The 13835-nt window shown below is 37.3% G+C and overlaps 1 protein-coding gene across 7 annotated transcripts in view; it reads right to left on the reverse strand.

Moving 5' to 3' along the window:
- Positions 1 to 13835, reverse strand: part of LOC138353347 (low-density lipoprotein receptor-like) — a 35905-nt gene that overhangs the window by 9030 nt on the left and 13040 nt on the right. For 3 of the 7 annotated variants that reach the window (XR_011223120.1, XM_069306264.1, XM_069306266.1), the window contains exons 2-7: positions 12465 to 12716; positions 10077 to 10278; positions 6685 to 6808; positions 5721 to 6376; positions 3272 to 3429; positions 1905 to 2074 (exon numbers count right to left, since the gene is read on the reverse strand). Coding sequence is in view for 5 of the 7 variants with exons in the window: in XM_069306264.1 (XP_069162365.1) it covers positions 1905 to 2074; positions 3272 to 3429; positions 5721 to 6376; positions 6685 to 6808; positions 10077 to 10278; positions 12465 to 12716 (1562 nt within the window). In the remaining 2 variants the exon portion in view is untranslated. The remainder of the gene's footprint in view (positions 1 to 1904; positions 2075 to 3271; positions 3430 to 5720; positions 6377 to 6684; positions 6809 to 10076; positions 10279 to 12464; positions 12717 to 13835) is intronic. The other 4 variants (XR_011223122.1, XM_069306267.1, XM_069306268.1 and 1 more) reach the window with 2 other exon arrangements.

Raw genomic sequence — 13835 nt, forward strand, 5'->3', positions numbered from 1 at the left:
TTCTTACTCTCTGAATAGATTTGTGTCATCTGCAAAAAAATGACAGTAATTTCCTCTGGTGGGTCATTTATATAAATTAGAAAGAGCAATCATCCTGAGACAAATCCATGAGGAATTAGCTTCCCAATCCTTTCCAGTACAGTAATTTTTCATCCAGTATCATTTTTGTTACCCATGCTTGTCTCTCCATCTTGTGCATTACTTGTTTGTGAGGCACAGTATTAAAAGCTTTTTGGCAGATTATCCATCCTTCATTCATGTTGCATTTGGTGACATTGTCACAGAATTTTACGAAGTTTGTCAGGCATGATTTTTCCCGTCTCATTAGATTTTCATCACTATTACATCATTTGCTCTTCAAAAGGGTTCCTCTATTCTTTAGAAGATTATTTTTCCATAAATTTTAAGGGGATGCATGTTAGTGACAATGATCTATAATTTTGTGCTTGCTGTCTGTCTCCTTTCTTGAGTACCGGAACTACATTTGTTTTTTGGCAAATTTCAGGGAGCTGTACGATCTCCAATGTTGTGGTGAAGTTAGTGGATAACACTAATGCTCTAGTTAGTGGATAACACAACCCCTACAGTCTTCGTCAGTAATCATGGTGATAACTGGTTCAGTCCTGCTATTTTGTTACATCTAGTTCCTCTGGGTGTCTTTTCACCTCTTCTACTGTGATTTATATTATGTATAGTGTTGCTTCAGGTCATAGCAACAGTTCCTGTGGCACAGTGGTAAGACACTTGCCACATGCTTCATGAGCGATTTGGCCTGGGTCTGTAGCCTGGCCAGGGAGGATTGACTTGGAGACAATCCTTAACTATACGCCTCTGTTCACCCAGCAGTGATTGGGTACATAGTTGTTAAACGATTTGGTGGGTCTTATTCCAGGGAAAATTAAGATTAAGGACTTGCCCGAAATATTATGCATGCTAGTGGCTTTACAAGACTGTAAGAACTCTTGTATATACAAATAAAAAGAAGAGTGTGTTTTTATCTGTCTTTGGACTCAAATCTAGTTTTGGTTTGTAGATCTTGGAATCTCTTGTCGAGTTCCTCACCCACTTTGTTGTTCTCCACGAGTGTTCCTTCGTGTCTCTGCAGTCCGATCACAATGTCTCATACTATCGTTTTATCCATACTTAACTATGCAATAGCTTTGTCCTTTATGCAGATGATGAGTCACAATAACATGGCTGAAATATGTTGACCAAACCACACACTAGAAATTGAAGAGACGACGACGTTTCGGTCCGTCCTGGACCATTATCAAGTCGATTGTGATGAGATGAGGGAGGCAAGGGCATTAAGTAGGCAATAGAGAGGTGAGGAGATGAAAAACTTCGAGGAAGATAAGAGCAAGGCAAGGAAGATAAAGAGCAAGGTAAAGTTTGTCCTTTACCGTTGCCATGTTTTAAAACTACTGTACTGCTCCACTGCCATCCTGACTCTGGTATGCTCATTCCTAGCTATTAGGTAGCAGCAGTTACAGAGGGAGTAAATGTGTTGTTCATATATGGAAACTTATTTAGAACATTGTACACCTCATCTTATAAAGTGGCAAGATGCTGCTGGGATGATTAACTTGACTGTGGTGGTGGTTCTCAAAGATTCTTTGTTGTGCAAGATATGGTGAATAGACTAGAGTAATTTTTCACATCTTCAGCTTGTATTTTCTAATGTCTCCATTATTGTTACCAGACTGGTGCTTAATAAACCCATGAACATGGGAAATGAGGAAATAATGATGTAAATTTATATATACTTGAAATTATAGATGTGTAATTATCTAAGTGTAGTTACACGATAAGAGCTGTGCTCATGGTGTACCATCTTCCCTATAATCTTTGTCTTATGACATGTGAGTGAGTTAGTAAGTATACCAATAAGCTTAATGACTTACAGTTTCACACATAGTCATCTGACAACAATCTTCAATATTGATGCTCACACCATCACTACTGGACAACTCTGGGCATGGTGATGTACCAATAAATCCGGATTTATTTCCAGAACCATATCGCTTCTTAGGGCCAAATCGTTTCACTTGTCGAATGAGTTGTGCAGGCACTGCTGTGATGGAGGAATATTCAAAATAAGCACTACTGTATAGATTGCACCATTTGTACAGATATAATAGGAATATAATTTTAAATCAAGGTACAGAAAACCCTTAATTTACATGGAAAATGTAATTTTGATTATATGGCCAAAGGCTTTGGTAAGGACTGAGAAAGTTGGATAGAAAGGTGGTAAATTGGAGGATTATAGTATAATAGAATGATGGGTGGAGGTAAATATTAGTGGTCCATTTACAATGAGTTTGTATATGCTGGCAATGCTGTAATGTGGAGTATGGCGGTTGGTAAGTTGCATAGTGCCTTCTCAAAATGGCATGGAGAGGTTGCTGGCATTATGGTTAAACTGGCTTCAGTCCTTTGGATTGCCAGCATTATAATAATAAGTATTATAATAAGAGTTATGAATTTGATGAAGGGCTCGCTGTCAATTGCCTCGAATATACAGTACTTGTATAGAAGGATAGCAGATTTGCAAGATAAGATCATTTTGAGAGTCCTTAATCAGGCCATATGTGCTAATTTGTTTTCTTATTGAATTCACTATTATAACCTCAAGGAAATTTCACACTATGAACATCAAACTAATCAGATTGTATTCCAAAGCTAGGGAACTGTATACCTAGAATACCAGGACCACATATTGTTCTCTCAGAACTTTGCTCATTTTTTTATTCCTTTTGGTGTACACATGTCTTCTTGTAAGTAAGAGGCCTATACTTAAAGAGGTTTGTGAAAGTTTGCCCATCTTTGTGGGGACGGCAGTGACCCATTTAGTGTTTTCTATTCTTCCTTTTTTATATGTAAAGTTGTCTGCATTCTCTTTGTAAGTTGAACCTATTTCTTATCTGGCTCAGAGAGAGATTTTATATGATTCTATACAGCATTTAATATATCTCTACAATGTGCTGGAGTTTGAAGGTTCAGCACTATTTCTCAGGATATGTTTGATAATTTAGATTACATTATTTTGTCTTGGTCAATGCCCCAATCATTGAAATTAACGGGAAAAGGGAATGTGGGGTGTTTTGGGGTGGATGATCTTGGCAGTGCTAAATGGTATATGTTGTAAACTAAAGATAAGTTATCACCAGTGCCCTGCAAGGAATTTTGACACATAGGGTAATTACTGTACCAGTGGTCTACAGAATAAAATATTGGGTCTTTTAGTTTCCAAGACAATCATATTCACCTTGTTTATGATTAATGGCTGTGGGTGATGATGGTTTGCATCTTTCTGGGCTTCTCTTGCAAAAATACTTGACAAAAAGGAAGACTGTAGAAAACATAAACAATGCGCAGAACACAGCCAGCACCATTATGATTATAAGTAACTTTGTTTCATTGCGCCTGCAAAAAATAAAATTGATACATTATTGTATAATGAATTATTGTAATTTTCTGCTACATTAAACAATAAAATAACATACACCCCACTGACATTAGGGAAAATATTACTATCATTAACCACTTTAACTACAATATTTACAAATTTTGCTTATTTGTATACAGTTACTAAAGTAGTTTAACCCAGAATGGTAAAATTTAAATGTTAGCTGAAAAATGACAAATAAAAGTATGGATTTCGGTAATGTATGGAAGCCCTTTTCCGAGCAGAATCATTCAGTTGTTTCCCGTTAAAATCCGCTGCGTCTTATGACCAGAATCGTGGACAGTTTAGTCAGGATGACATACTGGCACCGTTTCACTAAATGAAACTTTTTGAACATCTCTGCTATCATTAAAGGTATAAAGGAGTCAATTGAGAAAATCTCAACTCAGAAAAGAAGGACCAACAGTTTCATTCATAAAAAATAAAAAAACATTACAAAATGAGGGCTATCGCTAATTTCTCATTTGCTTGCCTTGTCCACCTATGCTGATCACTACCATGCAATGAAAGCGCACACTTCTTTGTTACCACACATGGACCAGGATTCATAAAGCATTTATAAATTCACATTTGAAACCTGTACTTCTTTCAACAATCATGGCAGCTTTGTTTACATTTATTAAAACAGTTTACAAGCCTATTATTAAGGTTATTATTGTTATATTGCTTTATGCTCTGGTGAGGACACTCCAGCCTCAGCAACTCAAAACACGACAAGTCTCCCAAGACTGCAAGATGCCTACTACTATTGTTATACATAATCTAATATTGCTTCAGTGCTCATAACTTTTTAATAAATGTAAACAAAGCCACCATGATTGAGAAAAGATGTACAGGCTTCATAAGTGGATTGACTTGAAGAACGCTTGAAGAAACCTAGCCCTGACATGCATTTTCCTTGGACATTTTCATTGCCATTCATGTATTGTTCTGTTTATGATGGGTCAAAATCTACATACATATGGCTTTGGATTCTCCATTATTATTCCTCATCAAACCTTTATGTGCCACCTCCTCCCCGAGACTAGTATTTTTACTGCGGACACTTTCTGTGGGAGCACCTTGGAGGCTCTTTGAAGCTATCTTTGGGAGCACCTTGGAGGCTCTTTGAAGCTATCTTTGGGAGCACCTTGGAGGCTCTTTAAAGCTACCTTTGGGAGCACCTTGGAGGCTCTTTGAAGCTATCTTTGGGAGCACCTTGGAGGCTCTTTGAAGCTATCTCAGTGAGATAGCTTCAAGGATTTTTTTTTTTAATTTTGATAGAAAATGACTGTCTTCTGGTGTGCAGAACAAGATCATTGTGTTGCATTTCATGGGCGAATAATTATCATAAGGCCAGTACACATATTTATGATATAACATTGATTTGTTCACCAATGATATCATAGATATCAGGCAAAACAAATATTGTATAATAAGCAATTTTCTATATTTTTTTATTTTTAAATTTAGTGTTGGATGAAGGTTGGACACTATAGATTTGTATTTATCATAGCTGAGACACCTCTATTCAGGTACTAATGTTGTCGCAAACTTTTGTACGTTCACAAATTTCTATTCAGAATTATTATGAAGGTATTTCACTACACTACATAAAAGTATTTGTGTGTATGTCTGATACCATACTACTTGTGTAAAGGAGGAATGTATATGTTTATCTCTCAGAATGTTCGGTAATATGTTTATTGTTTGTCATGTGTATCTATGTATGTATTAACACGATGTACTGAACGGGGTGAGAATAGCTTGAGCTACCTCATCCCTTTGTGTGTATTTTACCTCAATAAACTTATTTCAATTTCAATTTCACTACTCTACTCTCCTGATAAAATAAGTAACAAACTGGCCAGAGAGGGGGGAAAAGGACAAGGACATTATGGATTAAACAAAATCCATGATGCAACAAACCTGTTTTCCCTTTATAGTTCATTCGAGCCAATTAACATTACTAAGTACAGTATTTGTATTGAGGAACAAAATGTGCAAAAAGAATTTATGGATTGCTTCAGTTAGCATTCCTAAGTTAGAAGAGTGATAAGGAAGATATCCTTATCACTTTTATCACAAAATATAGGAAGCCAAATATAATTCATTAAAACATTAAAAAACTAAGAGAAAACATTATTCACTGAAAAGGGAATGTAAAAATAGAAAATAGGAAATAAACCATCAGGTGGTAATGCAGTGTGAATAAAACCATAGGAAAGAATGCCTAAAATCATAGAATAATTGTTTCTTTTTTACTTACATTTCTGCTTGAACCATCATTTTGTTTTCTTGAAGAGATGTGGCAAAACTGTGAGGAGTTTCCTCTTCAGTTCCAAGCTGCACTGATTCCGAGTCATTCTTCATAACAATCTGATCTGTTGTCATTTCTGTTTCCCCTTGCAGTGAATCCTTTAATCTTGAAACTGTTAACACTGAGCTTACACTGGTCTCCTTCGTAATTTCCTCTGTGGCAGATTCTAAATGTGGAGGTTTGGTGACCGGGTTTTTTATCTCAGGTTCTTGGGCTTTCATATCTAATTTTCCCTGGAAACTCTTCTCTCCTTTACATAAATCCATAGTAAATTTTTTTGCAGGATTACTTAACAAGGAAAGACCATAAGCACCATGATGCCAACCAAAGGCAGTTTTAATGGCAGGAGTATGAACTAGCTTTACAACATCACTACGGTTGTTTAACGATGCCCGCATGATACCCTGTCGGGCCCAATCTGCCCAGTAAATGTATTCTTCATCAACTGCTAAAGAAAATGGAAAACAGTTTGTCAAGTTCAACAGCTCATGGTATTCCATTTCTCTTGTAGGAGTACTGACAATGCGACAGTTGCTTTCAGTATAGTTATTTCCAATGGTCTCTCCCCAAATGAGTGCTCCTCGTGTGACATCATAGGTTAAGCCCTGCAAATAAAGTAAAAATCATGTAAATGACAAAGTAGTACAGCAAGTCTATATATAACTATAAAATAAACTATAAAAAACTATAAAAAAAAACTATTTAACTATTAAAAAAAGTGCTGAATTCAAATAAATTATGCAACTTCTTCAAATCATAGATACTGTATTTAAAAAACAATACTGTATTTACATGACTACAGTATTATAAATGACATCTTAATCATATGACTGCAAGACAATTCTGCTTACAATCAGTGTGCGCAAAAGAAGCTAATGTACTAGAATGAGCAATATGGTATAAAATACCTTACCTGATAATAAATATTGTTTTCATTATCCTGCTGAATGATCTTGTGTATATTTTCACTCAAATCAACCATCTGTATAGTGCTTGGTACTCTTCCCAGTTTGTTTATATTGCTCCAATACAACAATCTGTAATAAAATATATAATTGGTTTAGTCTCGTAAGTCTCATCGGGGTCTCGTCTGTTACAAATGACACTCTAGTTGACCAGATTGAGCTTATTGATGCAAATCCAAATTATGCAAGCAATAGGTATCCAGATGAATGGCAATTTACAGTATTTGTCTGCAATTTGGCTCCAAATCCAACAATTCTGACAACTCCCATGAAGCAACAAGATGTTGAGTCTGAACACACAATTCAGCCCTCCAGTCTATGACACTAGGATGAGAAGAATGGGTTCCCAACTACATCTATTATTCAAGAATGTGAAATACTTAGTGATGATGATCCATCTTGGAGCCGGTCGGCCGAGCGGACAGCACGCGGGACTTGTAATCCTGTGGTCCTGGGTTCGATCCCAGGCGCCGGCGAGAAACAATGGGCAGAGTTTCTTTCACCCTATGCCCCTGTTACCTAGCAGTAAATTAGGTACCTGGGTGTTAGTCAGCTGTCACGGGCTGCTTCCTGGGGTTGGAGGCCTGGTCAAGGACCGGGCCGCGGGGACACTAAAAGCCCCAAAATCATCTCAAGATAACCTCAAGATATACTCCTTCAAGACCCAGAAAATCTGCCCAGGTTCCAAGGTTTCCTGACCATTATGGATAGGATTAAACAAATAATAATTCATTGTGTCAGGAGATAGGCAGCTAATGTATTCATACACATTAAACTTATATCGAGTAATGGTCTTGTGGGATCATGCCTACCTGCTTGGCACTTTTAGTCCTGAGAACTGCCTCAGGTGTACATTTCTCTTCTCTACAACATTCACGACTTGTTGGACAAGGCTGTACTCAAAGCAAAGCCATCCTTGCAGAAGGTGTTCAGCCTCTTCTCTATTCACAAGCTAGATACTCAAGAGCCTCGCTTTATTCTGGACCACTCTGACTTCTGAATGATCTTAATGGATTCATTCCATGCCCTGCATTTTAGATGCTTACTATGTACCAGGTTTGACAGGTGGCCTCAAGAAATCTTGGATGGTTCCCCTAGATCTTTGGGACCATATTAGAATGTTCCCATTCACCCAGAGATCAGGAATTGGCTGAGGCCCAGTGTGGAGCACCTTTCATACCACTTTTTGGCTCATCTAGTTAGTCTGAACCCCTAGTTCCCAGAATCTTCACCAGAATTACTTATTTTTACCTGATTTACCTGAGGCACCACCCTAGTGGCCTTGACAAGGACAGAAAGTCGGCAGCTTGTCGAGGGTCCCCCCCTCATTTGCCTTGATGATTTTTTCCAGCTATATTTTTAAATTCAACACAGTTTTGGCAGTTACAGCTTCGGCAGGTAGGCGGTTAATAACCTTGTGGGTAAAAAAGCATTTACTATTCTCAGTCCTACATTGTGGCTTGTTGAGCTTGAAACCATTGCTCCTTGTTTGTGTTACATCTGACCTTCCGAAGAAAATATCCAGATCAACATACAGTACTCTAACTTGTTCAGTATTTAAAAAGTTTCAATGAGATCCTCCCTGTCATGCCTGGTTTGTAGTGTTGCTAGTCCTGTGTCCTTCAAGCATACCTGATACGAGAGATGACTTTGCTCTGGAATGACTTTTGTTGCCTGGTGTTGCACTTTCTCCAGAGCAGCTATGTCCTTCTGAAAATGACGTCTCCATGCTTGGATATAGTAATCTAAATGAGAGTGCACCAGAGATTTACAGTCGAACCATTACCTTCTTCTTTTAACTTGTAGTCAAAAGTACGCTTGATTATCCCAAGAATTTGGTTAGCTTTTCTGACTGCTGCACCCACTTGTTATGCAACTTTTAATGAGTGATGGATATTGACTCCAAGTTCCCTTTCTTCATCAATCTGTAATGTAATGCTATTAATTTGGTAGTCATTGCACGAGTTGTTTTGCCCCACATGCAGGGTCTTGCATTTGTCGATATTAAAGAGCATTTGCCAGTCTTCTGACCATTTGTGGAGTTCATATAGATCTCTCTGTAAGACTTCAATATCATTATCATTTCCCACTTTATCATAAAAGTGTGAGGATCCATGTTCTGGCCATCCTTAACAAGTGGCTGGTGAGGGTCTCATCATTTGGTTTATCTTAGGGATCTGGCTTTTTCTTCCAGTTGGTGCACTTTGGGTTTCTGGTCAACTGGTAGAAGTTCCAGTTGGTGCCTTCTCAGGTTCTGCCCTGGTTGGACTAGTCTCAAGATATAGCATGGAAATGAAAAACAAACAGTAGTTGCTATGGGGTTATACATAATTTTCTTTCATAGTGCATCTTTCAATATACAACTAGTCATTTATTCCTATGGCACCATTTATACTCACCATCATTCTAAGGGTTTATTCCTATTTTATCATTGAAGTCTCCAAGGCATAATTATTCTACAATTTTTTTTTATAACATACAGAGCTTATCACTCACACCAAGCTCACTTTCTAGGTACAGTACCCCAAAATTAATTATTCTTAATTCTTTCTTCTGTTATTACACAGAGCATCTGATTTCTCAATAGTTACCCTTAGCCTGGCAAATTTTAATTTTATACACAAGCACCAGTAACATGAGACCATCATTCAATGCTCCATAATACTCTTCATTCTTCAACCCTTCATCTGCTTGTCACAACCAGGGGTTGTTTTATCGATGGTGCACACCGTAACCAAGGTTGTTTCATTGATACTGCGCACCATACTGTATCCAGGGTTGCTTTTAGATCTAGCATAAGACTTTAAAACTCCTATGGGTATATGGGTCTCAAATCCTGTTCTACAGGGCTCCAGTAAACAAAAGCCATCTTGGAAAAAAATCATCTGCATCTCTCCTGGCTATGAGTCTCATTACTAAGAGCGACCAAGGCTGATGCATGCAGCAGGAATTCCCAGCACCGCTGTGTAGCTAGGAGCCACAGCACCACATAATAATAATGAATAAAATAAGTAACAGCAATTATTTTGTTTTGATAGTGTCACAGATGATCCTGTGATGAGGACTATGTACAACATTCATATATCAGTGAACACAATGCTAGTTATGATGATCACAGCATGAGGCAGATAGCTACAACACAGCCATTGTTTAATACATGTCATATCATGTCATTATATGTACAAAGACTATCATTTTGAAATCCAGCACATTTAGGTCATATTATTCAAAACCAATTCATGGATAAGAACAGTTCTGAGGCAGAGTCACATAAATTAATAAGACACCTTGCACTAACCACAACTAGTTTTAATTGTATAATAAAATCTAAGATACTCACTGATTACAGTAATCAACTGTAACCCCATGAGGTCCAGTAACATTTCCATGTCTTTCCAAAAGTTTGGGCTCTAATGAATTTGTTTCTTTTAGCTCACTTGGAATTAAAGTCTTGAAAATACCATGATTGGTGCTGTCAGTCCAGTATAGCTGATGTGATACAGGATCATACGACATACCTTCCATTACTATTAGACTAGAATCTGTAAAAGAGATTTATTTTTATTACATACACCAGTAATAGGAATTTGTAATTACAAGTATCAGAGTCCTAACTGAAAAGGATCTATGTTAAAAATAATTTTACCATGCTGTAAATTTAAACAGAACTATAAGCATTACAGATATCTCTCTTTTACAAAACTATTTGACTAAGCAAAAGTTAAGAATGTCTAAACATAGAAAATGTATTTCATGGAACATTTACAGATACTGTACAGCACTCCAATGCATACTACAGTATTACCTAAGTGATGTATTTAAAAAAAAAAGTTATTTGTATAACTCTCTTTTGTCTTTTTCTAACTTGTGCACTTGCTCTATCTTTTGGAATACAGATGACATACTGTACAAAATATATTATTAGCTTTTTTAATTTGCAGAATAGCTACATACAATATACACAAAAATAAACACTAATCCCAATCTGCAACACACTCTTAAAATTAATGAAAAAGTGTCGGATGTTCAGGAAGCAGATGACTGTCAACAGTGTAGACAGTCACAATAATGTGGCTGAAGATATGATGACCAAACCACACATCAGAAAGTGAAGAAATTACAACATTTCAGTCCGTTCTTGACCATTATCACACGGCTTGATAATGGTCCAGGATGGACCGAAATGCCGTTGTTTCTTGACTTTTTGATGTGTGGTTTGATCATCAGTCAACAATAAGCCTTCACCCATATTGTAATAAATTTCCATGAAATACAGGTTTAAATGACTGCTTGATTGATCTTCTTTGCCATTTTTCTATTGCTTTATTTTTTTTGGCTCCTCCCCCCCCCCCCCCACCCCCCAAGAACCATTTTGGTCTCTAAATTGGGTTTTGATGTTCCTCTCCTCTCCTCTCCTTGTTTTAGTATGTCTTTTTGTCCGAGACATCTTTTTTTTAAGGCTGTCTCTTTGCTTCTGGTTGTAGGGTCGGGGAGCTTCATGGATTTGTCTGGAAGCAGTGTTTTGGTAGCAGTTCTCCTACAGCTCCAACTGTCACTGTTGTGTCTCTTTATGAAAGTGTCTGTCGGTTTCTAGAGGGGTTCCTTCAATCACTGAGGCTCAATTGCTCTGGCCAGGGGTTCTTCAAGTACTGTACCATATTGTGATCGGTGACGGCAGTTTGTCAATCTCTTCTGGGAATCGGGTGGTTGCCTTGTTTGTGGGTAATTGTGTTGTTTGTATCTCTGGTGTCATTTGTGTCACGTTCTTAGGTTCGATTCTCATAGGTGGTTTGCAGGTGGTCAACTTTAGCTAGCCTTCTGCTTGCCCGTGGGCCCATGTCATCTGCACGTTTACATTGTTCTCCATTTCTTCTCTTATGTCTTGGATAGTGTTTGGGCCTGTGGAGTCTGTCAATTTATATGTGTTTTCACGGCATGATACCTTGTCCTTGTTTCCAGGTTGCCCCTTCGGTGGTTACTGGTGTCCCCTCTTCATCCCACAGTAAGGCCCTACTGTTTTATTTCTCCATGGTGTTTATTTCAGACATTTGTTTTAGTACACTATTTTCAATGTCATAGGTAATGAAACACCTATATTAATTTCTACTCCCAGTTAGCTCCAGACTGCCTTTGCAAGCATGTCAACAGTATCATGATACAACATAGGCTTGTTTTGTTTTACTGTATCTGACTTTCTGGTCAAACAGATCTTTGATCCTCAAGTTACCCCCCCCCCCCTCAATTAAAGAATGCCATATTCCATTCCCAACTCTCGGTAGGTCGGCATGATTCTCAGAGGTCTGGCACAATCCTTAGGCTTGGCAGTATCAATGCATAAGCATCAAGGAACTATTATGTGAATATATAACAAAATTTCATTATACCCATACCTCTTAGCTCCAATTTAAACATTTTATGTTTCAAGTCTATATTATAGGGGTATTCAATATTCAGAATGAAAGCTTGTTGGTATAACGAGAAAAATATTAATGTGACAAAATCATAATTTAAGCTTAATGGGAATACAAAATATATAAGAGCTTACAACAAATGCCCGAAACGCTTTGCGTAATAGTGGCTTTAGGCATTGTATGTACTAGCTCTATCTATAAAGCCAACAAACTTTGTAAAATCTCTTTATGTATGTACCTTACCTAAATAAAAATTATTATTATTATTATTAATTATTATTATTATTATAAATTGAAACATAAATAAAGACACTTACTTTTGAGTACTGAATGCATGGCCTTCACATTAAAGTCAGAATCAAGTGTAAGTGAAAAAATCTTGGTATCCTCATGCACTGCATCAGCCACAAAAAGCCGATTATTCTCGATGTCTTGAGTTAGACCCACTGGGTATGACATGCCCTTTGGAAGGGGAAGAACATGTTTGTTCCATTGGAGAGGCAATTCAGGGGTAATTTTGTCTACATCCCGAAGTAAGAGAATGTCATGTTTGTACACAGCTACCAAATCTGGAAGAGATAAATTATTTTAATAGCAGGGATTCCAATTGGAGCTGTGTGTAACAGCACTGTTGACAGACTTCAACAACACTTCATGTGTACCAGTTAGGGCACTCAATACTAGCATTAAGGCACATTCCTATACAGTACCTTAGTACTTTATAGACTTCCATGTGATAGCCTCCATACCTTTCTGAGACTAACAAGTCAAGGACTGGATTAATCAGATCACATCACATTTACTGCCCCGGTCAACATTAACTAGGTAGCAATTCGCTTCATCTTATTCTACATTGTTATATATTCTATAGCTTCATCTAATTTATACCCACTTCCCTTTTACCTCTGAAAATGTTAAACACTTCAATGAAATGCATTTTTGCATCAGGTCTATACAATTGTAAAATTAACTTTAGGAAGTTCAGCTTTTAAACTTACTTCCCAAGTAAAGAATGCAATAAATATAGAGAAGAATCATGCTAGAAACATTTCTCTAACTCTTTCAAGTCACATTCAATAACACATATAAAGACGAAAGACTTGCAGTGACTTCAGTACCACCTATAAAATGGTGGAGATCAGGGAAAATGGGAGAGTCACACCTGTGGAGGGTACTAATTCAGGGTATTGTGGAGGGTACTAATCCTGGGTAACACACAACTAGACTATGGCATACCATCCACATGCAAACAGGATGGTTAAACAATTCCACCACCAAGTGAAGGCATAACCAGAACTGTCTGCTGTATATCGTCTCGGACACTGAACGACTGTTACAGCTGAAGGAAGCTTTCGAGCAAAACTCTGTTTTAAACTTAACTTATGAGATGGAGAGGGAGGGGTGTAACAAAAAGGAGGCCTGGTCGAGGACTGGGCCGCGGGAACACTAAGCCCCAAAATCATCTCAAGATAACCTCAAGATATATACAGAGTATATATATATATATATATATATATATATATATATATATATATATATATATAATATAATGTGTGTGTGTTTACAAGACTGTAAACACATCACACTATGTACTCTTACAAACCCAATGTACCTTCTTGTATATATATAAATAAATAAAATAAATAAATATGAATATACTTACTAGAGGGGAGTAGCCAGCTGTGCTC

This window comes from Procambarus clarkii, chromosome 57, assembly GCF_040958095.1.
Source record: "Procambarus clarkii isolate CNS0578487 chromosome 57, FALCON_Pclarkii_2.0, whole genome shotgun sequence".
Classification (NCBI taxonomy): domain Eukaryota; kingdom Metazoa; phylum Arthropoda; class Malacostraca; order Decapoda; family Cambaridae; genus Procambarus; species Procambarus clarkii.